This window comes from Mauremys mutica, chromosome 7, assembly GCF_020497125.1.
Source record: "Mauremys mutica isolate MM-2020 ecotype Southern chromosome 7, ASM2049712v1, whole genome shotgun sequence".
NCBI lineage: Eukaryota > Metazoa > Chordata > Testudines > Geoemydidae > Mauremys > Mauremys mutica.
The window spans coordinates 17,627,887-17,654,697 of NC_059078.1; the positions used below are offsets into that span (position 1 = coordinate 17,627,887).

At 40.1% G+C, this 26,811-nt stretch overlaps 1 protein-coding gene across 3 annotated transcripts in view; it reads right to left on the reverse strand.

Annotated features, from left to right (window-relative positions):
- Positions 1-26,811, reverse strand: part of RAD18 (RAD18 E3 ubiquitin protein ligase) — a 115,573-nt gene that overhangs the window by 59,077 nt on the left and 29,685 nt on the right. For all 3 annotated transcript variants that reach the window (XM_045025566.1, XM_045025565.1, XM_045025567.1), the window contains exons 6-9: positions 23,919-24,018; positions 20,453-20,637; positions 8,850-8,926; positions 7,960-8,020 (exon numbers count right to left, since the gene is read on the reverse strand). In XM_045025566.1, the coding sequence (XP_044881501.1) occupies positions 7,960-8,020; positions 8,850-8,926; positions 20,453-20,637; positions 23,919-24,018 (423 nt within the window). The remainder of the gene's footprint in view (positions 1-7,959; positions 8,021-8,849; positions 8,927-20,452; positions 20,638-23,918; positions 24,019-26,811) is intronic.

The following is a 26,811-nucleotide window of genomic DNA, read 5'->3' on the forward strand; positions in this document are numbered from 1 at the left end:
CTATCAATCACTAAACCTCTCTCTCTGAATCACAAGGCAAACAAAAAGATTAACAAAAAGCTACAGTAGAAAATGAACTTTTTTGTACAAATGAAAGAAAATCTACAGAAAAAAAAACAGGATCTGGATCCTGCAAAGAGCTGAGCCCAGCTCCAATTTCAATAAAAAAAGGCCCTATCCTTCTGTCATTGAATTCAAGGGGAACAGCAGCAAGACATGTGTTATTAAAGAAAGCAAAGAATGGTTACTTACCCTCCAGTAATTCAAGATATTGTACTGGACTATGGATCTTGCTGTAGGTGCACATTAATCTCATGCCCATGAGCCAAGACTCTCTTGAATAGTAGAGTCCGGTGAGGCCACAGCTTGCCTTATGTCTCCTCATGCTCTTGTGCAAGGACAAACTGCAGAACAACCACAACTTTCATTGAGTTCTCTCATGACTTGAAGGTCATGTTAGCTGAAGACTCCTAAATTGGGAACAGAAGATGAGCCACAGAACTCACATTGACGACAACATCTTGAAGAACCACTGTGACTGTACAATTGGCAACTGTTTTCTCTTCTTTGAGAATGGGTCAGTGTGGATTCTAGTGTGACTGGCAAGCAGTATCCTCTTCAAGATAATAGGAAAGAGGAGTATCAGCTGCATCAGTCAATTAGAGAGGACTACCACTCTTCCAGTTCTGGCATTGGACCTACCAGTCAAGTCCAGGGCATTATATTTGACAAATATGAGCAGATTGCTCCATGTAGCAGCTTTGTAAACTTCAGATACCAGCATGTTACAGAAACAGGCCAAGGATGTTGAGTGAGACTTGATAGTCAGTGGGGGCAGCACATCTGGCAGCGGAAAGCACAGTAAGGTACACTGAATTATCCATTAGACGTCTGTGAAGGAACAGCCTGGCATTTGGACTGACCAGCTGTAGTCACAAATAGATGCGGTGACAGTCTGAAAAAGATTTAATCCTGCCGGTGTAACATTGGAGAGCTCTGGAAACATCCAGGGTGTGTTGCTTCTTCTCCCCATGCATGGAATGCAGTTTTGGTAAGACCTCAGGACAAGGCAATAGATTGGTTTACGTGGAACTGAGAAAGCACCTTAAGAATACCTTTCACATCACCTTGTCTTTATGGCACACAGTATATGGCCATTCTATTATGAATGCCTTAAGCTCTTTTACTCTTATGGCCATGGTGATGGCCACAAGAAAGACCATTCCAAAGGTAAAATGGTGAATGGAGCTCTCCAAGAGGGGCTCAAAGGAAGGCTTCATAAAAACTTAAGCAGGATGATGCGAGAGTGGATTTGGCAACCATTGGATATGTATGCATTAGGCCCTTATGACACTTGGATATCATTGGATGAAAGAAGACTGACAACTGTGTCAAAGGATGATATGCCACTATTACCACTAGACAGACTATGATTGAACTGAGAGTACAGGTGCTTCAACTACAAATCCAGACTCTTCGGTATTAGGGACTGCACTAGATGTAGGCCAAACTGGAGCTTCCATCTAGAGGAAGATGCTTTTCTTGTGGATAGCTTCCTGCCTTATATTACAAAGGAGCAAAGAGCAGTCTCTTCCGATAGTACTCAGCCAGCCAGCATCCAGATTAGCAACTATAGCATCATTGGGTCTGGATGGAACACTTGACCATGATCTTGCAATAGCAGGTGTCGACAGTTCAATAGCCTGATCCGGGGGGGTTCAAGAATATTCTGAGCAGGTCCATCAGCCAGAACATCTTGGCCCATAGGGAGATATAAGAATGTACTTGGCCTGGTCTCTGGGTTTGGCAATCACCTTGGATATCAGTAGGATTGGTGGGAAAGCATAAAAACGTCCTTGATTCTAGTGCAAAAGGAAAGTTTATAGCCCCTCTGGAACAGAGGTTGGGACATTTGGTGCTCCCCCCAGAAGTGATCAGGTTATCATCAGATTTCCCCCATCGGCTGAATATCAACTGGACAGACTTCAGTAGTGACCACTTCTAGTTGGCAGCAGTTTCTCTACTTAGGAAATCTGCCAAGTTGTTGCTCGATCCCAGAGGATGCAGGGCTATCGTGGCTATACCGTGTAGGCAGTAGCAATTCCATAGCTCAATCGCCTCTTCACTGGGCAAGGGAAGGAGGGCTGGCCCCATTCTTGTTTATGTGGGACATCACTAGTGTGTGATCAGACAGTATCTGTCAGGGTCCTAAGACTGGGAGGAACACCATACACACCAGTATAAAGGATATCAGTTCCAGGGCATTTATATATAATCTCCTGTCTTCTAGGGACCATGTCCCTTGTGCCTGCAGTAGGGCACCCAGGCCGACCAAACTCTCCCCCTAGCCCCCCCTCCCCCTCCCAGCCTGCTCCAGACACATCCATAAGCAAAGCTCTAGAAAGGGATGGGGTTTTGAGTGGTACTCCTTCCTGGACACTGTTGAGGTGTAGCCACCAGGTCAGTGCCTTGAGGACAAAAGCCAGAATTATTACTCTCTTGCTCAGCCTATGCCTGGTGAGAGAGTAGATGGACCTGAGTCAAAGTTGTAGAGGCCTCAAGTGAAGTCTGTCAAGTGCTGTCACAGATGTACCCACTGATACGCAGCCTAATAATGTAATCAGGTCCGTAACATCATAATAGGACATGCTATCATCCTGTTTATTAATGACCTTAGTGAGATAAACTGTCCTGAGGTAAGTACACTCTCGATGTTTTGAACTCTACCCTGGCTCCTATGAATTCTATCATTGGGAATGGAAAGAAAGACAATTTCTCATAGTTCACCAGGAGGCCCAGTTGGGTAAACAGAGAAAGACTATTGCCACAATTTCAGAGTTAACAGCACCTCTGACACCCCCACCCCCTCACACACTCTCCTGGTCTTCCTTGAGAGCACCCACTTAAGGTTTTAGGCTTCCCAGATGCCATCTCTCTTGGGGCAGAGACCCGTGTCTCTCTCCCTTCAGACTGTGGATTTAGGCTTGCAGTCTCTCTGCACTTCACTGTTTTTCCACCAGTTCTAACCAGGGTCCAATACCTGTGGTTAACTCTTTCTCTAGGATCTACAACAGCATATACCAATTACCAAAAAGCATTAAAGAGAAAACAAAAATAATAATCTACATGCGTAGTAAAAGATTACCAGAGGTCACCTTTAACTCCAACCCCAGTATTTCAGACCCCAGAAATGGGATTTTTCCTCCCCTTGGTTACAAGCTCATGTCAGTTTTTAGGTCAGGTACCAAACCCCGACTGGAAAGTTCAGTTGATTCTTTATATAGCTAGGACCTTTAAAATCCAGTGTCCGGGAACTAGTAATCACCAGTATCCACAAGGTGCAGGTTCAAAAAGCTAGGTTTTTTTAATAACTGGGGTTTTGGAATTTGCATTAGGTATGCCCCCAAAAACCCACTTAACACATTGTCCCAAACGTCCATGCCTATCTGGTACTTTAAATACAGTCCTTTTAATTCCTTACACTTCCAAGATCTCTCATCTGTCACAGGTGTAATTTAGATTTGCCAGAGTTTTGTGATCGGATTTGCCTCTGATCGATCAGTCAACCAAATACAGATAGTGTGGATGCCTCTCCTCCTTAGGAGTGCTGCCACCATAGCAAGGCACTTTGTGAAGTTGATTGATGAGGTAGAGAATCCAAAAAGCAGGAAGTACATATCCTGAAAGTCGGCAGTCACAAACCAGTCATGAGTCTGAGGAGCTGGAATGAGGAGGCAAATGTTACCATTCTGAAGCGGAGGCAGCATATGTATGTATTCAGTCTCCTTGGGTCTAGGATAGGACAAAGACCTCTCCTCCTTTCTTCTTCAGAATGTGGAAATATCAGGAGTAGAAATATCTGCGCCTGTAATCCCACAAAACTTTTTCTATGGCTCCTAGACAGAGCACTGAGGCTACTTTATTTTATTTATTTTATTTTTTTTTTGCAACTGGCTCTTGTGAAGAGATTCCCCAAAGAGAGACAGTGAAGAGGATAGGTAGGGAGTAAAGAGAAGAATTGGATGGGGTAGCCATAAGTAACTATGTCTATCACCCATGTGTCAGCTGTGATCCCTGACCAATGGAAAGGGATGAGGCAACTTCTGAAGATTGGCTATAGGAACTTGGTTTCAGTGTGGCTCGCAACCATCTCTTCAAACCTGCTGCCTATGGGAATCAGGCTGAAGTGCAATGTTCTGGCTACTATTTGCCCTTCTTTGATGGGATCTTTGAGTTCCTAAGGGCAGTCTTGTGGGAGCCTCAACAGGAAGAGGGTCACCCATTCCAATATCAGGAAGCTCTATTTTGCAAAACAGAGCTTGATAATGAGTGGTTCTAACTTGCAGGGAGGCCGAGTAGGCCTTATTTCCATCCCAAAAGATCCAGCTTCTTGAGACCCTTATTCTTTGGGGTGCCGTTAGTTGATCTTTGTTTTGTTTTCTCGCCTGAATCACTGAAAGGACTGGAAATCCTGGTGTGGGATGTGAGAAGAACTGTTCAAAGCCCTTAGGCGCGACTTGGTAATGTTTCTGCATTTGCTTCTAAGTCAGAAGGAGTGAGGCCAGCATGTGCCAGTGATCCTTCGCAGTCTCCAACTTGCCCTTATTAACCAGCAGGGCAATCTTTGTGGGCACTGAGGAGCTCAAGATGTTGAACAGCTTGTATATATTCTCTTGGATTACTATCATCTCAATTTCCAAGGTGTCTGCTGTCTTGTTAGAAGCTCCTGGAATGCTCTAAAGTCTTCCAGAGGTGGGTTAGGGTTGGTGCAACTGCCTCGCTAGGAGAAAAAGATGAGTCTTCGCACGGAGAGGGCAGTTGGGCTTGCTTTGCCCCTACTCATGGCAGGACAAGAAGTGCAGCTTGAGCCTCATCTCCCTCAGTTTCTGGGGGGCGAGGAGGAGTGGCAAATGGAGAATTTGCTGAGAATGTGCTGCCCCAATAGACACAGCTATTCAAAAGATTCTAAGGTTGTGTTCATAAGACGCAGGCACATTTACAGTGGGATCCCCTCTGACACACACTCAAAGAATCACCTTTAACATTTTTATTTTTAAAGGTAGATTCTCGTAGCAGCTCAAGTGGCCTTTAGCAGCAGGCATACAAACACCCATTCAGATTACTTAGACAAAAAATATTCATTTGTCATTGTAAAACACTTCACATACACCTGAAGAGGGAATTGCGTACTTCACCATTTGCCAAAAGTATGGCAAACTGTACTCAACAGAAGAAAATGGGTCTTGCTTCTGGCTACTTTGAGCCTTTTAAAGAGGTTGTTGAAGGAAATACCACCTCGTTGCAAGTTTCATACTGAAGAATACAACAAAAGAAATAATATCGCGTATGGAATATTTTAGCATGTTATGGAACTCATGCCAGCAGGAAGCCAAAGAATGAACATGAATTCAACTATGAATTTTGAACCTTTGGAGGCAAATGTGCTAAATTAAAAGGACAAAAGTGTTCCATGCTATATATTAAAACCCTGAAGCCCCTCCATATTACAGACAAAACATACCTACTGAAAGTCTTTTAAATTCTGAAATGTCCTCTAACTTTGCAGGATTGGAGTCTAAGTCTGAATACATTTTGAGACTTGTCCTCAGCAGCCCATGAACCTTTGTTCAAACACATGACGTAAATGGATTTTGGATCAGTCCCTTAAAGAGCTACTAGACACTTGTCAGAATTAGGAAAGCATGCCTTTTAGAGACTATTAAGCTTAACAATCAGAATTTCTGCATTTCTGTTCCCCTGAATTGTATCAGTAGAGATTTTTGCATGGAAGCAAAACTATTATTAATGAATTGCTTTGACTTAAATGAAACTGCTTAAGATCTAAAACCAACAACAATGTGTATGCAGAGATATATTTATTTATATCTGAAATAAAACTGTTAAAAGTAAAACAGTAGAAGGTTTGCCTACAATTCAAGCCCAAATTCAGGCTTGGGATAAGTGGTTGCAACCTTACAAATGTCATCAGAATTGTATCTAGTAAATGCAGAGTTGTATTACTCTAGGGATTAGTTTGGCCCTCAGGCATTGGAGGAAAAATAGGTAGAAACAGAAAATATGGCCACATTACAGTTTTAAATGGATCCTTAAATATAACCAGGACAAACTATCCCTTCATGGCACTGCTACTTCAGGCTTAAAATGGGAGACATTAAAATGTAATGCTCCTGTAAAATGTTGAAAGTTGTATTGGTGGGATATGGCTCACTGTTGAAATAGCTTGAGTTTCCAAGCAGACTGCCAATGAAGTGAAATGACTGGGGCAGATAGGAGAGACAAAAATCCAAGAACAACAAAATTAAAATTCAAGAGCTAAGGATCGTGCATGTTCTTCTTATAGACATATAACCCAGCAAATACACAATGAGTAACAGGTGTGATACAGCATGGCCAGAGGGCAGCAGGAGAGGGTTAGAAGGGAGCCTTATTCCCTGTAAGGGGAAGAAAGTTTGCTATAGATTAACTAGAGCACATGACGCCAATTAGAGCACCTGAAGCCAGTCACTTGATAAAAAACCCCTGCTTCAATCAGACAGTGTGGGAGTTGGAGCAGAGAACAGTTTGAAGGGAAGCAGAGGACAGTCTGCAGAAGTGCTGTGGTGGGCTAAGAAGTCCTAGACCCTAGGTAAGGGGCACCTGGCTTGTGCAGAGGGAGGGCAGGAAGCCCCCCACAAGCTGAAGGGCAGGAGAGGGAAGTAGCCCAGGGGAAGGAATTGTCAGTTCAAGTGGTTCACCATGATCCTCAGGGCCCCTGGGCTGGGATCTGGAGTAGAGGGCGGGCTCAGGTCCCTCCCTCTCCACTCCCCTCCTCTAGGACACTAGTGGGGCAGTTAATATTCCAATCCAGGGGCAAGAAATGGTGCCCTGAACCCCCCCCAAAGAAGAGACAGCGCGAGACCCGTCATAATAGTGCCGGCAATTTGCCACACAGGAAATCAATATACAGAATGCAATTTTCGCAGTAAGTTATTGGAAAAAGGATGCAGGTCTGGCAATCTGAATGCAAGAATGCTACCCAGTCAATAAGGGTGCATCCCAAGTGGTACCAAGAGCTCCTAATTCCCTCTCTTAGGAGATGCTAGGAACTTTGCAGGATCAGATCATAAAAGGAATAAAATGCACACTACATAATACATTTTTAATAGCAAGAAAACCCATCCTCTTGCTTGGAAAATCTAGTGAGTAATTGGTCTTATTAATGGAATTGAACATTTCCCTTCTGGAAGGACAGGTTCATAGATTCCCAGGCCAGAAGGGACCATTGTGATGATCTAGTCTGACCTCCTGTGTAATATAGGCCATAAAAACTTCCCCCCCAAAATTCCTTGAACATCTCTTTTGGAAAAAACATTCAATCTTGATTTTAAAATGGCTAGTGAAGGAGAATCCACCAGGACCCTTGGTAAATTGTTCCAATGGTTAATAACCCTCATTGTTAAAAACTTACCCTTTATTTAGGTGCCAGGGTCTCAAAGAAAAGATTTTTCAACACACCAACTGCTCCTGGGGACAAACTGTAATTACTGCATACTGAATCTTCCCTTTTTGAAGTAGGCTATTGGGAATGTAGAACTGAAACAACTGCAATGGAATCCTTCAACTTCAAGAATTCTTGAGCCCTGTCAGCTTGGGTTTAGGCCTGCGTATGGTCCAGAAACTGTACTGGATGCATTAGTTAATTATCTTCTTCGGTGAGGGAGGAAGATCATGCTCTGCCTAAGATATTTAGCCTCCACCTACACTATCTGAGTGCTTCACAATATCGACTGTATATTAATGCCTCACAACACCCTTGTAAAGACAGAAATATTACGGTTCTCATTTTTTTAAACAGATGGGGGATGGAGGCACAGAGAGGCTATTTTTATATTTGCACATATGCCTACGGCAAAGAACAGGAGTTTTTAAAACGCAAAATGTGAAAGTTGTATTACTTACGATAATCGGTGTGAATCTCATCTATTTCCTTTTCTGTCTGGTCCTTTGTAAATGTCATGCTCTGCAAAGTGATACAAATGTTCATTTGAAGAAAATGAGGATAGTGTCACATTTTAAAAAACACAAGCTTTAATGTCAGAACGTGAAGGAAACTTACCTTTGAAAATATTCCTTTTTACCCCCACTCTTTAGACACTATGTCAACCCTATGTGGGAGGAGATTATTTGTCCAGCTCTTTCCCACCATCTCTGATCAGCCCTACCGTTAACATTTAATATATACCTGGGCTGTTTATAAAGTGCCTCTTTGCTCTACTTTCACAGGAGCAGCAGGAGAATGCCAAGCTGGTAAGGGGAGTGAACAGAACAAAAATAGACCTTCCTTAAGGCCTCCCTCCAGTCTTCTGATTCGTTCAAGGCCAGGTCAGTATCTTTCTCTCCCTTTATAAAAACCCCTCGGTATTTTTATTGCAATCATAAAATGCTCAAGGTCGGTGGTTCGACCATAGAAGCCTCAGTACTATGATATTTTAACCGTAAGTTGTTTTACACTAGTTATTTAAAATACACCCACACAAATATCTTGAATATGCTACTAATGGTTGTAGCGTCTTGGCACCATGCATTCTGCTCCCCCTTTCCCTCCCCCAAGCCATCCTGCCATGTACCAACAACAGCGCTCTCCTGTTAGAAGTACCACCAACACCATGATTCCCTCTCCCTGCTCTGAAGGACTGAGTTGGGTAGGATTTAGCTCCAGATATAAATGGTTTTCCAGTTGAATATTTTAGCACACTGAAAGGAACCAGCAATTCCTTTAATGAAGTAATATGTAAAAATGCTTCATGTCCCATTCCATAACTCTTTTGGTACAGAGATAATAAACTTACATTTTCACCAACTTTACTAAATTCAAGTTGAGTCCGAGTTTTCTCGTTGTTTTCAAGCTCTTTCACTATTTCTGCAACTGTTAATATCAACAAGCATTATAAATGGCAGAACCACAATATGGCTGTTAAGATAAAGAATAAAACAGCATTGAAAAGAACTGTCCTAGAGCTAAATGACATTCAGGGCTACCTGCATTAATCTTTCACCTCAGGACACTCAGTCTGAAATTCAAATTTGAGTCACAAGGGAAAACAAAATAGAATAGGCTTATCCCAGTAGGCTAGTGGACATTTGTTAACATTGCAAAACCATAATTTGCAATAGTTCAGTAGTATTGGTAGTCTGTGCACAAGACTCAGGAACAGAACACAAGGTCAAGAGCTATGGGCCCTGGCAGAGCTGCCTTGAGGAAGGTTACACAGTGCTTGCTTTCAGATGGCTCCTAGCCAGTCCCAGACCATTAATCTCTTACTTTCTCCCAGTATGAAATTCATTTCCAATCTCTCTCTCTCTCTCCCCCTATATATAAGATTTTCATTGGATGTTGTACCAACATATTAGATTTTCTATGATATATAGATGGATATATTTGTAAAAAGTCTCCATTTTATAGCACATATTTAAATGAAAAAGAGATTAAATTATGAAATATGCTGTTTCTATTCTTTTTAGCTCCAAGGACTACATCCCAAATGCAAAACAAAACTGCCTGTGGCTGTCATTCTAAAACCCATAGTCCAAAGAAAGATCACACATTACCATAAGAATTAAACCAGGCACATCTAAAGATTACGATTAGGCACAAGTTGGCTCATTAACACTCTAGACATAACTAGAGCTATGCAGTACTGTGTGTAATTTATTGTGCCATTTAAATTACTAATTTATCTCTATGCCTAAGTATATCTGCAGAGCCACCAGAAAACTATGTGCATTTATAAAAACAAATACTTTCATGAGACAATTAAGTGTTTAGGGTTTGGACAGAGAATAAAAAAAATCTTAAATTATATAGGAATAAAAATTGGAAAGAATCTGGTTTACGCCAAAATCCAAGAATTTGGCTCACATACTCTTTCAGCAATTCAGCTATCCTTACTTCATAATGGCCCCAGCAGCTTTGCTATAGTTGAGGATGAATTAATGCTTCCTGGGATTTAATATTCCAGCTTTGTAAGAAGCACATTGAGTCAAAACTTGGTAAAGACAGCACTGCATCATTTATGGGCTGCTACTTAAAGTACGCTGTGGAAGTATTCATTACTACCATGGGAATCTATATGTGAAAAAATCACCCTTAGAATAGAGTAATGCAGCGTGTACGGCAGCACCTACGTTTAGTGGGTCTTGTGTAAACATGCTACCGAAGCCTCATCAGAACTGGTTTCTTTTTATGTTGTTCTTGCCAAAACAAACCCTACACCAGTAAAAACCCCACTTCCATGAACGCTTCCCTCCACTCCTGTGCTCCTGCTTGTCCTCTCTGAACTGTCTAAACCTTACATAACTGCATCCTTCTTCCACCTGCCACCATTTTCTGTCAATTCAAGGAGGGAAATTTTTAATGTTTCTTTAAAAAAAAAAGTTAGTAAAAACTATTATAGTAAATACAATTGTCCTCTGAAGAGTTATGTTAAATCTGGAGACTAAAATTCAATAATGAAATTGTCATTTGGGAGTTTTAATCCTAATGTAAGGACAAATCTCATACACCTTAAAGATGGAGTCGCTACTGAGCCTCCATAATTAAGGAAGCTTGCTGTATTCAAACTCAGTTTTAAAGTTAAGATGAAGTTTACAAGTCCCATTTTTAAAATGAATTTAGCAATTTATATGCTTATATTTAATTGAAAGCCAGTGGGACTTCAGCTCTTAAATCATTTACATGCTTTAAAATAATTTTACTCTTAGTCAATAATTTGGTAAAATAAGGAACAAAATGAAAAACCACCAGAAGTGCTGGATATGTCAAACTGAGTTCTCTCAATTACTGTTCTGTAAAGAGCCCTATCTGTACTTGTTTCTGTGAGGTACCCATATATTTTGGTGCACACATCAAATACTAAATTATATAATCCTGAGAGTGTATTATTAACTGGGAAGTAAGGTCAAGATTTTCAAAATCAGGAGCCTAAAGTTAGACTTCAAATTCCTTACAGACACCCAAATAAGTGACCTAATTTTGAAAAGCACAGTTTCAACCTGGATGCCTAACTTTAGGCTCCTGTTTATGAAAATACTGGCCTAAAACTAGGCTTGGAAGGATTAGATTTTTAATAGATAGGTGTCAGAAAATATCAATTTCACCATATGCACACAAACCAATGAAAAAATATTTCCACAGATGATAATCAAACTTTATAGATAGGCAAAGAAAAGAAATGCTGCCTGAAAATTTATCAGAGTCAAAATCCAGCTATTTTTTACTTGGATTTTGAATTAGGCTTGTTACAAATGGACCAGTGAATGAATAGTAAAAACAGGTCTGATTTGTTGATTAAATAATATTTACTTTGTATATTTTGACATATGTTGACACTGTATGTTTTAAAACCTTAACTTTTTCAATTTCAAGATCTTCTGTCATTAAATAATTTTGACCCGCCTCATAGTTTCCTGAAACTGTAAACATTTAAATAGAAAAAATGCTTAACCCATAATTTTGTGCAATTGTGAAAAATATTGATTAAAAAAAATCTTTAAAAAACCCTTAAACATATATATTGATATTATCCATCAAAATTATAGAAACGTTGAATTCTGCCAAGCCTACCTAGAACCTTTTGCTGTTTAACATTATTCAGACACGAGTATATTTTTTACACTATACACTGAATAAAACTTACCATGTTTATTAGAATACTGGTAATTATATTCTCAAATACAGTATAGTCTACTGGTTACAGAAGAAGAATCAGGGCTTCAGGATTCTGTTTTCATTTCTGACTCATTGTGTGATCTTATGCAAGTGACATAACCTCTCCGTGTCAAAGGACTTGTCTAAACTACAAAATTAGGTCAACTTAATTTAGGTCCCTCTACGGCAACTGCAGTAATTCAATCAGCTGTTTTTTTCCACACTACCCTCCTTCTGCTGGTGGAGCCTGTCCTCACTAGAAGCGCTGACATTGACTGAAGTGGGGCATTGTGGGGCACTGACAGCTGCACAAGGCTCACATCTGGAGCCTGGCAGATCTCAAGAGTGAGGATGCTTAGTGTGAGGAATCCAGGTGTGAGGCAATCTGTGTATGGGGGTTTCGGGGGGGGGGGTCCAGGTGCGGCGGTAGGAGATTGGATGCACAGGAGCTCGTTGGGAGGGTTCCAGGTGCAGGGGCAATGGGACTCTGCAGGGGGGTCCAGGAAAGGTGGTTAGGGCTAGTGGGGGGGAGGGGGTCTGGGTGTGGAGAGATGGGGTTCATGGGGGGGGGGTTGGGTGTGGGAAGGGTCCAGGTACATAGGGGGTAGGACTCATCGGGGTGGGGGTTTGAGTGTGTGGCTCTGTGGGGAGAGTCTAGGGGCATCTGGATGCACAGAGCTTGGGTAGATGGGGGAGCAGTTCCCCATATAGTTACCCCTCTCCCCCCATGGCTGAGGGGCAGAAAGCGGGGGAAGTTTCTGGGGTGGCTCTGGCTGGCCCTGGCCACTCCATGCAGGAGAGGTGCACTCCTCCTCCACCCCCAGCCCAGTCAGGACTAGCAGCTGAGCCCAGCACAGGGTAGGAGGAGGTTTCTGGTAGCAGTGAGTGATGCACGGGGTCCAGTTGCATGGGGGCTGGGCGAGGGCGGTGTCTGACCCAGCACCGGGCAGGCGCCCCCAACACCGCCGCAGTGATTTACTTCTCCACGGGCCACTCTGGGTGCCTGAAACCACGTGCCTGTACGGCTGGGGAGGGGCACATGACCACTCTTGTGGCTTCCCATTGCTTCCACATCAGAGAGTCATTTTTCGGTGGGGAAGAAAAGAAATCTGCGAATTCTGTACACCTGCAGTAACGCAGAATTCCCCCAGGAGTAGAAACTGAGCCCTGTGCCAGGCTCACAGCTCAGCTCACAGCTCAGGCTGTAACCCAGGAGTATGTGGGTGGGGGCAGAGTTCCTGCTGTGAGCCCCATGCTAGGTTGACAGCTGGGATGAGCGGGGCCAGCTGTGAGCCCCACACAAAGCTCAATTTCACGCAGGGAACCTACTGGAAATAGACATTCTTGTCAATTTCACAACTCCAGCTGTGAGCCCTGTTGCTGACAGTAAACAGCTGATGTAAGTAATGCAGTGTCTACAGGGACACTGCATCACCATAGCTACACCAACATAAGCGCTACGCTTCTCATAGAGGTAGAATTACGATGTCTGTGTAGCAGGCCACTTACATCAGCAGAAGCAGAATTCTAGTGTAGACACTGACATAATTAGGTCAACTTAAGATGCCTTATGTCGACATAACTGTAGTGTAGACCAAGCCTAGGGGCTCATCTACACTGGCACTTTACAATGCTGCAACTTTCTCGCTCAGGGGTGTGAAAAAACACCCCACTGAGCGCAGCAAGTTTCAGCGCTGCAAAGCGCCAGTGCAGACAGTGCACCAGTGCTGAGAGCCGTGCTCCCAGTGCTGGTAGCTACGCCCCTCGTGGAGATGGTTTTTTTTAAAGTGCTGAGAGAGCTCTCCCGCCGCCACGGCGGCGCTTTAACGTTGCCAGTGTAGACTAGCCCTCAGTTTGCCTACTTTTAAAACAAACTATAACACTAGCAGCTTACCACATAAGCATACTGTACAACAAGTGAAAGCACTCACATGGTAAGACACTTGAAAGTTTAGTTTTCTTCCTTTAGTAAATAAGTTATAAGAAAGCATCTATATCTTTTTAATTGAACGAATCTACATTTGAAAATTTGTTTAGTTAATTGAAGCGTGAGCATAATTGCAAACCATAAAATAACTACTGCATGTGTTTTATACAATATTTTAAAACATGCATGCACAAAACCATGAGGTGCATACACACAACATGATCCTGTTTGAAAATACTGGTGGACATGTGTGAAATTTAAGGAGAAAATGAATATTTCCAGCACATGGGTTTCCCAACATGCTCACCTCCCTCTAACTCAGGAGCTTATACTTTTGCTTTTCCTGTTCTTCCTCCCCTAGTAACTAACAGATCTGCCCTCTAAGATGATAAACAGAACATAAATAGGACCCATAAAGGGGGAAATTTAAAAGCCTAACTTCACAGTTTAAGAGAAGGCCATAACCTTGTGCACTTACATCTCTTCCCAACATTCTATTCAGCCTTGATCCTTTAAGGAAACTTGTAGAATTGTTTCGCTCATGACCTATTCTCTAAAAGCCCTAATGCTAATCCAGCCCCCATACAGAGTCTCATCTACTTTAATAGGCAGGATCTTCCCTGAATTCCATAGATCTCTGTTCAGGCATATCAAAACATGTTGGTGGATCCCTTTGCAGGACTAAAAACTGAATATGGAAAAATCAGTAGTATGCAAAGGATTTCCCAGTCACCAATGAGGTTCTACTGGGGTATGGTGTTTGTTTTCATTTTACAGACTGAAATTACATTCGTTACATGTTTCAGAGTATCAGCCGTGTTAGTCTGTATCCGCAAAAAGAGCAGGAGTACTTGTGGCACCTTAGAGACTAACAAATTTATTTGAGCATAAACTTTCGTGGGCCAAATAAATGTTAGTCTCAAAGGGTACGTCCATACTACCCGCCCGGGTCGGCGGGTAGCGATCGACTTCTCGGAGTTCATCTAGACGCGATACACGAACTCCAAACGCGCTCCCGTCTACTCCGGAACTCCACCACCGCAAACGGCGGTGGCGGAGTCGACGGGGGAGCCACGGATTTCGATCCCGCGCCGTCAGGACAGGTAAGTAGTTCGAACTAAGGTAGTAATTGCGTACCTTAGTTCGAACCCCCCCCTAGTGTAGACCAGGCCTAAGGTGCCACAAGTACTCCTCTTCATTACATGGGGGGTTCTAAACACAAAGGCTAACCCACTACCCATATCTAAAGCTATTGTAAGCATTACATCTAAAAAGATTATACATATAAAAGATTTTCCTCTATGATTAATAGCATAGGGAAGAGAGCGCTTTAAAATATGAATAATATATTGAAAACCCAAGTACAAATGTTCTTAAGTAACACATATTTTGTAAACTATTCAGGGCATGTATGTTATCATACAATGCCTTACTACACTGGTGTGCCAATTCTGCTTTGGGCCTCTAGGCAATTATGGCAATATAAATATTAAACAACAACAACTACTGCTCCCAAATCTAACCCGTGTATTCCTTCTGTAGGACCACTAACCAGCATTTTGTAGAATTAAAGATCACCATTCAATTGTTGCTACCATATAAGCCATATGTCACTGGTAGCAACAAATGAACGGTGATCTTTAATTCTACAAAATATATATATATACATAGAGAGAGATCCTCACTAGGTGACCAAGATTAAAAAATTAGTGACTACACACAAAAGATAGAAACCTGCTATGGCTCATGATTTCCTGATAAACATGCTGAGTAATCTAGTATAGCTGTTCAGGAGGAAAAAGCTTATGCTTTTTAATAGGCTACTTTGTACTAGAGTACATATCAGTGACTAGGAATTATTATGTGTATATGTATATTTATCTACTTTCCCTTAAAAACTGTTTGCATTTTGGTATGTATACATAACAGTAATCTTAAACTGAAGGCAAAGCTGTCTCTTAATATGTAAAATATGGTATATGTGGCTCAGGAATATACAAACTCACTTTCTTCTTTTGAGTAAAAGGTATTACGGTTTCTTTGTACAATATCATATTACTAGAAAGTTATTTCACAGTCCCTTAAAATAATTATTCAGAAGCAATTCAAAATTGCTTTTTTTAAACTTTGCTTGCTGGAAGTACATACACAAAAAATAATATATATGCACAGTTAAATAAAGAGCCATAATTCTGTTATGGATTTATAGAAGACAGACAAAGGATCTTCACCTTCACATTTGTTGTTTTGTAAACTAAACCAATTTATAACCTCTTCACCACCATAGTCTGCTCCTCTCTCCTAAGCAAATTACTGTCTACTGAGAATCTGTTCCCACACAGCAATGTACAAAAGACTTTTCCTTCCTGTTTTTCACTTACCATTTTTGTTTATGTATTTGAAATGAAAGCTGACTGTCTTCCATTCTTCTAGGGCTTGTCTACCCGAACAACTAGTCTGCAGCATGCTGGGGTCTAAAAACACACATACACACCTACCTGCTGCTAACTAACTGTCCCTGTGGACTCTACTGAGTGCATTAACCGTTACTTAATTTCAAAGAGGACTAGATTAAAGTGTGTTAACCAACTGTTAATGCACCTCAGCAGGGTCCACAAGAACACTTAGTCTGCAGCAGACTAGTGTAGCAGGCAAACTAAATGTTTGTGTAGACAAAGCCTTAGTTTTTGTGGGCACTTTCTTTAGCACTCCTCAACATCATTCACAAATTATTTTCTCTCTCTCATTACTTTAGATCTCTGCTTCTCTAACAAAGAGCTGATAATTTTGTGCAGTATATTGAGAATCATATTATTTTAGTTTCAGAGTAGCAGCCGTGTTAGTCTGTAGCCGCAAAAAGAACAGGAGTATTTGTGGCACCTTAGAGACTAACAAATTTATTTTAGTGTACATCTTTGTCCTGAGTATTTAAATTCTGCTCCCAGCATATGCAGTAATGGAAAACAAGTTACATGAAAGGTGCTTATAGTCTGAAAAAAAGAGCATTGTGGGATTCCAAGATTTTAGCTTGCTCAATTTATTATTTTTTTCCTTAAACTATCTGCCAGCCCTGCAGACTTATCCTGGGATTTAAAGTCAAGCTGTTTTCTTTCTGGCGCACACACCTTCACCAGTAAAATATTCTGCTACTGGAACTTAAAGATTCTCTTTCATGATGCCCAAGCCAGACTACAATCCAGTCACACTCTCCAATATCTTTATAGGCTATGCTGTGCTAGCAGAAGTAAAAAGTAGGAGGAATTCATTTTTGTCGGAAAAGCAAGCAGATGTGACTTGAAATATACACGGGAGCAGACCTGTTAATTAAGAAGGTACTATGTATCTGAGAAAAAGTCTTCTGACCACAATCGCACTTTTAACATTTTCCGGTAGGCTTAACGTTCTTAGTTACAAAAGGGTTCTTTGAATTTTATTTGTGGGAAGGGATGGAGGGGAAATGTTTTTGAAAGAAGGCAGGGAGAATGCAATTCTCATATAATACGTATTTACAGATTTCCTAGATCCCCCTACATTCACCCACAATTGCTAACCCCTGTATTTTACAAGACGAAGTTAAACTGTACTGATTCTCCTCTTTCTTACACCAGGACCAGGGTACAATCAGAGTAACTCCACTGCTACCCCAGTACTGAGGAGAATCAGATCCTACTTGTTCTATAATCATTGATGCATTTTCTATCTTTAGTCTGAATTTAAAGTATGCATGAAAATAGGAAGTTTTGCTATATGTTGTGTTGCCCTGAACTGACAGTCAGCAAGACAAGATATTAGGCCAAATTCAGTATTGCTGTGAGTGGCCACAACTCACCATGACTTGTAACCCACTATCACCATTGTTAAATTTGGTCGTTAAATTAAAGCTGGTTTAAACTACACTGATAGCCATTATAAATCAATTCTAAAACGCAGCAATAAAAAAGCAGCCTCTCTTCCATTTAAGCTACTACGGTGATTAAACAGCTGTCAACATCATTCATCTCTAACCATATCAGCCTGTCTCCAATCATTGTACTGGCTTCCCTTTTTAATTCCACAACATGTTCAAGCTTCTCCTCACTTTCAGGTTTCAGAGTGGTAGCCGTGTTAGTCTGTATCAGCAAAATCAACGGGGAGTCCTTGTGGCACCTTAGAGACTAACAAAATGCCCAAATAAATTTGTTAGTTTCTAAGGTGCCACAAGAATTCCTCGTTATTTTTCCTCATTTTCAGAAATTTTAACTCCAACCCCATGTCTTTATCTCTGCCTACTCCCTACCCCACCTAAGTTACTCCCGGATCTCCTTTATCCTTTCCCATCCATGCCCTCCTTCTTCCAGGCAGCCCATTCATCTTAGAACAGTCTCCCTGTTGTGTGCAAACTTTCCCTGTTCTACTAAAAGCATCTGAAAATCCATCAGAATCGTGCAGCACCATCACTGTAGCCCCAACCATGTTGTTTCTAATTACTATGTTGTATCTATTGCTATTTTCAGAGTGCAAGCAAGTTCTTCAAGACTTACATTTCATTCTTTGCATTTAGTTATACTCACTTAGCTACTGGAAATTGCTATGCACATTTATGGAGATATGTAAAAGTCATATCAGATCAATTAAGTTGTATTATTTGATATAATATTTTGTTTCCCCATGCTCAATAGTGCTCATAACCATGTTTCCACAATGAGACAGAAAAAGGCATAATGGTTTTACCACTATTTGTTTTATTTTTAAAAAATGTAAAAATTTCTGGTTTTCTGACTGTCCCACTGTCAGAATATTCCAAGTCTGCAATCTGGGCTCATTCACAAATGTAACAAACATATTGCTGCATAGTGTTTTACATCTGTTTTCATTCTGGTGCACATTATATCTCTGCATGAGAACTTAGGTTGGAGTTCAACATTTTTTCCAGGTATTTAGGTGGTAAGGGATACAGGTATTCACTGTTTAAAAGGCAGACATTTCTAATAGATAAGATTATAAATTAGCCATCAGTCATTTCTGCACTATTGATTTGGGACAATCCTAAAGGATTAGCATAAAACAAGCTTTAATTCAATTAAGGAAATGATTCTTGGCCTTTACCATCCCTACAAGAACAAGGCAGGATACAATAAAGCAATATGGGAAAGTCTTGATGGTCATGATCCCCCCCTCCCCACCCTTCGATTCTCATTCACAGCTCCACATGCTGAAAACCCACGCTTTAGGATAACGTCATTCTTCTCTATAGGAAAAGTATACCAATAGTTTTTTGCTTCCTCACTTTCTATATACGGGGCAAGTAACTGTGTTTTCATTTTCACAGCAAGGATGGATGATCTGGTAATTAACGCACAGATCAATCATGGAATATGGGCTCCATTCCTGGCTCTGCCACAGAATACCTGTGTGATTTTGGGCAAACTGAAAAGTAAATTGATCAAAAAATGCATTTTTCAGGGCATTGAAATTATTCATGAATATGACACATATTAGATTAATAGTTTCAGGTAAAAACATTTTCAGGACTGAGAAGCCAGTCACAAAACAGCTGGGGGCTGGGGTGCCACTGCCCCCCTTATAAACTTTAGATTATGAGCTGTTTGGGGCAAGAACTATCTTTTTGTTTTGTCTTTGTACAGCACATTGGACCCTAGGCACTACAGTAACACAAATAATATATAATTAAGTAGATTCAATTGTACAAGTATAATAATAAAAACAGAAATTAAATGTGTGACAGCAGTCAGTCAGTCTTGGAAAAAGACAAAAGACATACTTTTTATAAATTATATCAAGAGATTTTTTTTGGAGTTATCTTTGGGGCTTGAACTACACTAAATTCTTTCTACACCAGGGTGCCAATTGTTTTGTATATGTAACAGATACAGTTGCTTCCCTCTGACTCACATGCACTACTCAGAAACAACAAAGGTCATGTTGCCTATAAAGCCAGAAGAAATCCAAGAGAGCCAACATGCCCTTATAGAGATTGGAAGGCTTGGCTGCATTTCATTCATGTCCCACAGATGGCACTAGCTAAGGAGAATGCAACCCACACCAGACAAACAGTGATTTGTAGCTTAAAGAATATTTACCCTGTAATTTCATTAGATGTTAGAACGAGTTCCATTTCCCAACAAAGCAAAGGAAACTGTTTAGAGAGATCTATGGTTACAGTTAGTTAATTATACTGCAGCAAAGCCACATATCTATATTGATGGGGGGGAAAAATTCTCCATAGCAATGCACTTTCTTACTCATTAATTTCACACACTCCACATCATCTCCTCTTTATAAGACTAAAATTGAAGATAAACCCAACTATATATACAGAATGCCCCACTGAACAAGATAAGGAGAAATTCAACACAGAAATTCCCCTGGCATTCTTAAAATCCTCTGATATTTCCTAGCTTGATACTGATGACCCAAAGAATTTAAACTGGAGACACCCCAACATCATTATTCACATGCAGTATCAGTAGCGCCACAAAACATTTTGGAATTCATTTAGCAAACCAGGAAGTGTCAGAGAATTTTATCACAGTGGAAAAGGAGGGTTTTTTTTTTTTTAATAAAGTTAAGTTACACATTGTTGTGCTGGATGCTCTCCCAGTATGTGTGTCAACTAATTTTGCCATTTAGCTTCATAGGTCACATGTTATGATTAATGCAAATTCTCTTAATCTCCATGTTCTCCCACAAGGCTCCAAACTGTCTTGCTCCTATTCTGAGAGCTAATTCAGTTTCTCACAGGATAGAGAAAAAGATAAATAATTTCATAAAATGTATTAGGAACTCTAGAAGAAAACATTATAGCTTTGCCATCCTACCTGATTTGGGATTTAAAGAATCACATTGAGCATTATGCATATGCACAAATTCTTGATGTCTTTTAATGAGTTGTTGCCTGGTTCCTTGGATAGACAGCCCATGTTCCTTTAGCTTCCTCTTCAAATCACGGTCAGAAAGTAAGTTGTAAACGACTTTAGGCAGGGACTTCCTTTTGTGACCAGAACTGCAGGAGAAAAACTAAACCAATGAAAAACCAAGAAATTCTGTCTTGTATAGCAGGAAACCAAGCAATAACTTATAATTCTATAGTGCTTTTCATCCAGAAGGATCTCAAAGCACTTTACATGTAATGCTTATAAGAATCATATGACCCACCACTGAAATGTTGCTACCTCTAGGGTGCAATGCAGTACCTACAGTAACATTCCTATGAAGTGAGAACACCTTACCCATCTAAAGCTAGGGGGGATTTTAAATATACAGAATGCAATTACTCTAGTATAAATTTGCTCAGGAATTTGGTGTGAACATCTCCATCTCTTGTAACAAGCACCATGGGGTCTTTAATAGCTATAATGGGTGAAGATTTCAAATTCATATCAGCTGCTACCCTGAGGCCTAGGTTCAGCCTGGACTTAGAGGGAATTCAGCTCCTAGATTTTCCATCCAAATACTGGCTGTGCCTTAATTGCATAGTTATTGAGATTTTAAAGGTCACAACGTAGATTTGTGTTAGAAAACTTTCCAGTTTCCTGAAAGATATGCCCCAAGGAAAAAAACTTCAAATAACTATCCTTAAAGCAAATTTGTAGATGGCACCTGATAAATTATATTAAGAAAACGAATAGTGCTCTCCCAATTAATTACCTCCTACAAAGAACTCCACTTCCTGACATTGCTTAGTGTGAAATAAGAATGAGAAGACATCCATTCTGCTGTAGCACAGGGGAAATGGCTTAATTACAGGAAATAATAGAAAACGGAAGGCTCAGTGTAACATTTACATTTTTGAATGAGCGTAACATTTGCTCTACTCAGTCTTGGAGACACAGAATGCATAAAACTGCAAATGTATGCTCAGGTTACCTTAATGGTTAAATTTGTATCTGAGCTGATTAGATTTGGCTAGTGACCCATATTAATTCCTAGCTAATCTTCAATTTAAATAAATAATCTTGTGCTAGTGATACAAGATGATAACAGTTACAGATGTTTTTCTTTTCTGAAGCAGAAATTTTACTATGGCTCTCTACATTATACATTATGTAACAGCTTTCTACCTCTAGAGTAAAAGATAGTATACTTTTCATTTGAAAAAAGTGCATTTTCCAAGCAATTTTAGCTCATAATACTGAAAATAAATTTAAAAATTACTACAAAACAGGTTTTCATGACAACCCTAATTACTTTAATCTCTTGTAATCACTGTAGCACATCTCGCAAAAAGATGCATTTCCTCCCAATTGCTTTCAAGAAAAGAGATGTTTAAGATTCTATTGGGAAACAAACTTTTCGTTGAATTAAACTTTTGCAGAACTTTGAAAAGATTTAACACCTATTGTAATGAACAGGTTGCATGACCTAGTGGACTAAGAATGGGAGGAGAGGAGAGCAAAGGGCTGCATGATAATGCCAGCTATTCCGCCAGAATTTCAGAGCTCTACGGATGTTTTGTTTAAAAAAAATTGTAAATTTTTAAAGTCATGCTTACCTATAATTATCGATATCCTGTGTGCAATTTGGAACTAAATAACTACTCTCACTGAAATGTCACTTCTTAATACAGCATTCAATATGCCCTTAATTTAAGACAAAGCAGAAACGGAGCAAATTCCTCATAGAGGAACTAAAAACATACCAAGTGCTACAGAAATCTAAAGTGTTATTGCAAAAAATAAAAATATTTCCAAGGTCACGCTTAATTCCACAGTAAGTAATCCCGCATGACAAATACCTTCTTGGATACTCTTTTAAACTCTGAGTAGTCTAGATGAAAATTAATCATATTATACAAAAAATTTAAATTCTTTATATTCTAAAGGCAAAGTGTGTTTCAATCATGCACGTGCCATGAGCCCTTAACAACTGCAACTAAAAAAGAATTAACTAAAGGTCAACAACCTGTCAAAATAGTAAGATTAGCACCTGTTTGGAGCTGCACAGTACATTCCAGTGGCAATAAGACTGGTTACAATTGTCTGTCATTGTCTTCTTGATGGCAACGGACACACTAAACACACAATTAGCTGTTCTCTTGAAAACTACAAGAGTTCTGTATTTAAAATCTTGGATCTAAGCAAACAAAATGAAAATTTAGCCCATTTTCTCATTTGTCAAAGAAGGCACAAGAAAACAGTGACAACAATCTCACTGAGCAGCAGAATAGAGCACAAAGTCTTTCAACTCAATTCCAACGTTTTGATGCCATTATTCACTTGCAAACACTTCAGCTTGTAGATTTTGTTGTAGTAAGCATGAGAATGCAGAACACAAGTTTAAACCTGCACTGAATAAAGCAGACATAAAATCACTTTCAGTGCTGGCACAACAGCATGTGTCAGAGATCCAAGGTTCGATCCTGGAACAGCAAGGTCTAGAAATAGTGCTTAGAAATTGGACGAGGAGGAAGCATTTGTATTGTCCTCTAGCAAAAACAAGGCACTGTTTGAAAATGTCTCTGGAGGGAGCCATACCTAGCATTCTATGGTTGGAAAACTGTCACAGCACTGAACTCAGCAAGAGGGAGAGTGGAGACGGGTCAGAGGACTCTGGAAATACAAGTAGAATGTAAAGGATGCATACAGCGAAATTTCTGCATGGCTCAATGATCTGTAGCAGTGGAAGATAATATTCCTGCTCAATTTAGATAATTGACAACAATGAGGGAGAAGACTCCACATCACTGATGTGAATAGGGCAGAAGTGGGACATCATTAGGACAGTACCTGTAACAGAACACTGGCCCTGGGATGCATGCATAAAGGAAAGCATGTGCACAAGTCTTTGCAGTATCAGGGCCTTAAAGAGCAAGCTGTGCCCAATCCAACTGAGACCCCTCCCTTAACAGCGGGAGATTGTACATTTTACTTTTTAACTTGAGAGCTTGGGAACACCTGCTTTTTGGCTCAATATCAGAGCTTTAAAGAGGAAAATTTGAAGCAAGGGCCCCTTCTCATCACTGAAAAAATGAAGAGAAAACCCATCTAGATAGAATTTCAATGAACAGAATTACAGAGACACTAACATACAAGACTATACTCACCATAAAACCTATAAAATTTAACCAAATTTCCTACCATTGTAAAACTTTGACTCAATTACAAGAAAAGAAATAAGGTTGGCACCGAATGTATTATGTTGAGAGAAGGAAATCATCACCGTCGTTATTTACATAGCAACTTCGATGTCCATAGCACGTAACAGAGAAGCAAGACAGTTCACTATTATAACAGTAGCGGCAACTGGTCAAATTCACATACAAGTTCTTAAATTTAAGTTTCTTACCTTCTGAGACTGTCTTTCTTCTCATCTCTCGTCAGACAACTATCTAGGTGTCTGTTTATATACTGCTCTGGAATAGCAACCCCACACACAGGACAATCCACTGAAAATAAAATAAAGGGCAACTTGATGGATTTTTAAAAGCTTGTTTATTACTTACAGCAAAGCCAAATATTTTCATATGAAAAATACAATAGTCATTTACAGAGAGTCAAACACAGAATTCTAGTTTTTCTTTTTAGAAATTTGGCACATCCACCCAGACAAATACTAAAAAGGTAATCATTTCCATTTCTAAAACATTGATTCCTACCTTTTTCAATATTTTGAGCAGCATCTTCTACCCTGTCACAGCTTAAATGTTTCATATGTTTGCTATGAGGTACTAGCTAATGAACACTGCAAATATAGGGGTAACAATATTTGGGCTTCTGTGCCACTGTAATTGTGCATTACTGTGAGTTTACGTAGTTTGAATTATTTCAACTCCCAGTAAGGAAAATGTTCTTAAATTCTGATGAATAATAAGATATGCTAATACTTCATACTCATGTAGCATTTCCTTAATCCAAGGATTTCAAAAGGACTACTTTCATATATTCATTAATTAAACTGTGCCTTACAGGAGCCCTGCAACAAAGACAAGTATTAACCTCATTTTTTGTATGGGTAACTGAGGCAGAGAGAGGTTATGTGACTTAGCCATGGTTTTACAGCATAACCGAGAACTGACCCAAAATCTCCTGCTCTGCAGGTAAGACATGCTCCCTCCTCCACCTACAAAGAGATCATCTTAAATGAACTCTTCATGTATTTATGTTCCCCCAAGCATGTATTTGTAAAAAGGAACATTGAGATCTGCAAAGATGTCACTAAAACCTTTTATTCTTTTAATATGCTTGCCCTTATGTGGTCAATCACTTTGTATAAAACCCCTCTGCTCAGTAATTTTTAAGGCACAATTTGAGTGTGAGATTCTTCAATCATCATCACCACTGTGCTAATACAAAAAGGGTCAGTTTTAAACAAGAAAATTAAATTCTTGATGTCCCTGTAATACTGTTTCTTGTAAAGAAATTTGATGCTATCTGAGACTTCGACTAACACATTTACAAAAACCTTGTGAAACTCAAAGATAATTGTATGATCACACTTTTGTAGTACCCACTGGCTCCTGAATCAGTATTTCAAATCAGAAATACCTTAGCCAAGACAGAAGTACAAACAAACAAACTCTACACAGCCTATTATTGTATCTGAGATTTATGGTTCAACTCCCAACATGGCATCAGAAATAATATTCTCCTTTGTAATAACTTTAGACTCAGCAGGTGCTGGCAAGAGAATCTTTCTAGTATTGTTTGGCCAACTAGATCAGATTTGTTGGAATAATTTATGTAATGAATGCTGGCTTAGCTGTTAATCATAAAAATGGTAGCCCTGAAATCTTCATTTACCAAAGATCAAATGAGGAGTATACTATACAGCAAGACCTTACAGTTGTTTTCAGCGAGCAAATATGATGCACAATACCAAGTAGCAGATCATCTGGGTATGTGGATAATATTTTTACATAGCCACTTTCTGACCATAAGTGCATATGTAAGTGGTGTTTAGCAAGGTGATGAATAGGTACAGACTTGTGAGCTCTAGTCTACTAGTAACTAAGTATGCGAGTCTTTCATGGAGGTCCCGGAAGTCACGGATTCCTTGACTGGAGGAGCGTCGGCAGCAGCGGCAGGACACTGGACCACTCCCCAGCCCCGAGGAGAAGCAGCAACCGCCAGAGCAGTCGTGCAAGGCAGCAGCCCCCTCTCTCCCAGCACCTATGATTTAGTTAAGGGTGTTTTTAATAAAAGTCATAGACAGGTCACTGCCCGTGACCTGTCCATGACTTTTACTAAAATTACCCGAGACTAAATTGTAGCCTTACTAATAAATTGTCAAATAGAGATTTAAAGAAGAAATAAAGATGCGATAATCACATTTTTACACTAGCACAATATATTTATTTCCATTTTGTTCTTTAATCAAGACAATAAGGTACCACAAGGATGTCAAAATTAAGAAGATTCCACTGTTTTATTTTAGCAAATTTCATTTATTCTGAATATTGAAAATACTAATTTGTGCTTTTCTTAGCACTACAGAGGGCACAGACCTACAGCAGGCTGAAGTATTCTCTTTTTCTGGACAGCATATCAACAGAATTGTTAACTAAAATGCAACTGCAAATAAACAATGTACCTATATGTGTATCCCTCAACTCCATTATAACTACACTTTTAATACACTTCACTTGGGTCAGGATGAGCAAGGATGTGAGAGCCAGAAAGAACATAGTGATTAGACAGCAAACATCTTAAGAAAAACAATCATTTGTAACTGAGGAAGTTTGCTATGTAATCCTAAAGTGCCTTAAAAAAACCCTTTGTTTTTACTAATAACTTTCTTAGAGTTGAATTACATTTTAATCATTTGGTGCTGGCCCAAGTGCCCCCATGAAGTATGTTTTTAATGCAACATCATCCTGATTAAGCAGCAGACGCCAATACCATTCAGTACCCTCAAAGGGTATGTCTACACTTCAGTTAGTTAGACACCACAGCTGTCCTGTGCCAGCTGCCTTGGGTTCATGGGGCTCAGATTAATGGGTTATTTAACTGTGGTATAAATATTTGGGCTCTGGCTGCAGCCTGAGCTCTGAGGCCCTCCCACCTCAAGAGGCCCTAGAGCCAGACTCCTGTCCAAGCCTGAACAACTAGACTGAAATTAAGCAGCCCCTTAGCCCAAGCCCCACAAACCCAAGTCAGCTGGCATGGGCCAGCCATGGGTTTTTACTTGCAGTGTAGACAAACCCAAAGATGTCCCAATAATGCAGCCCTCTGGATGAAGC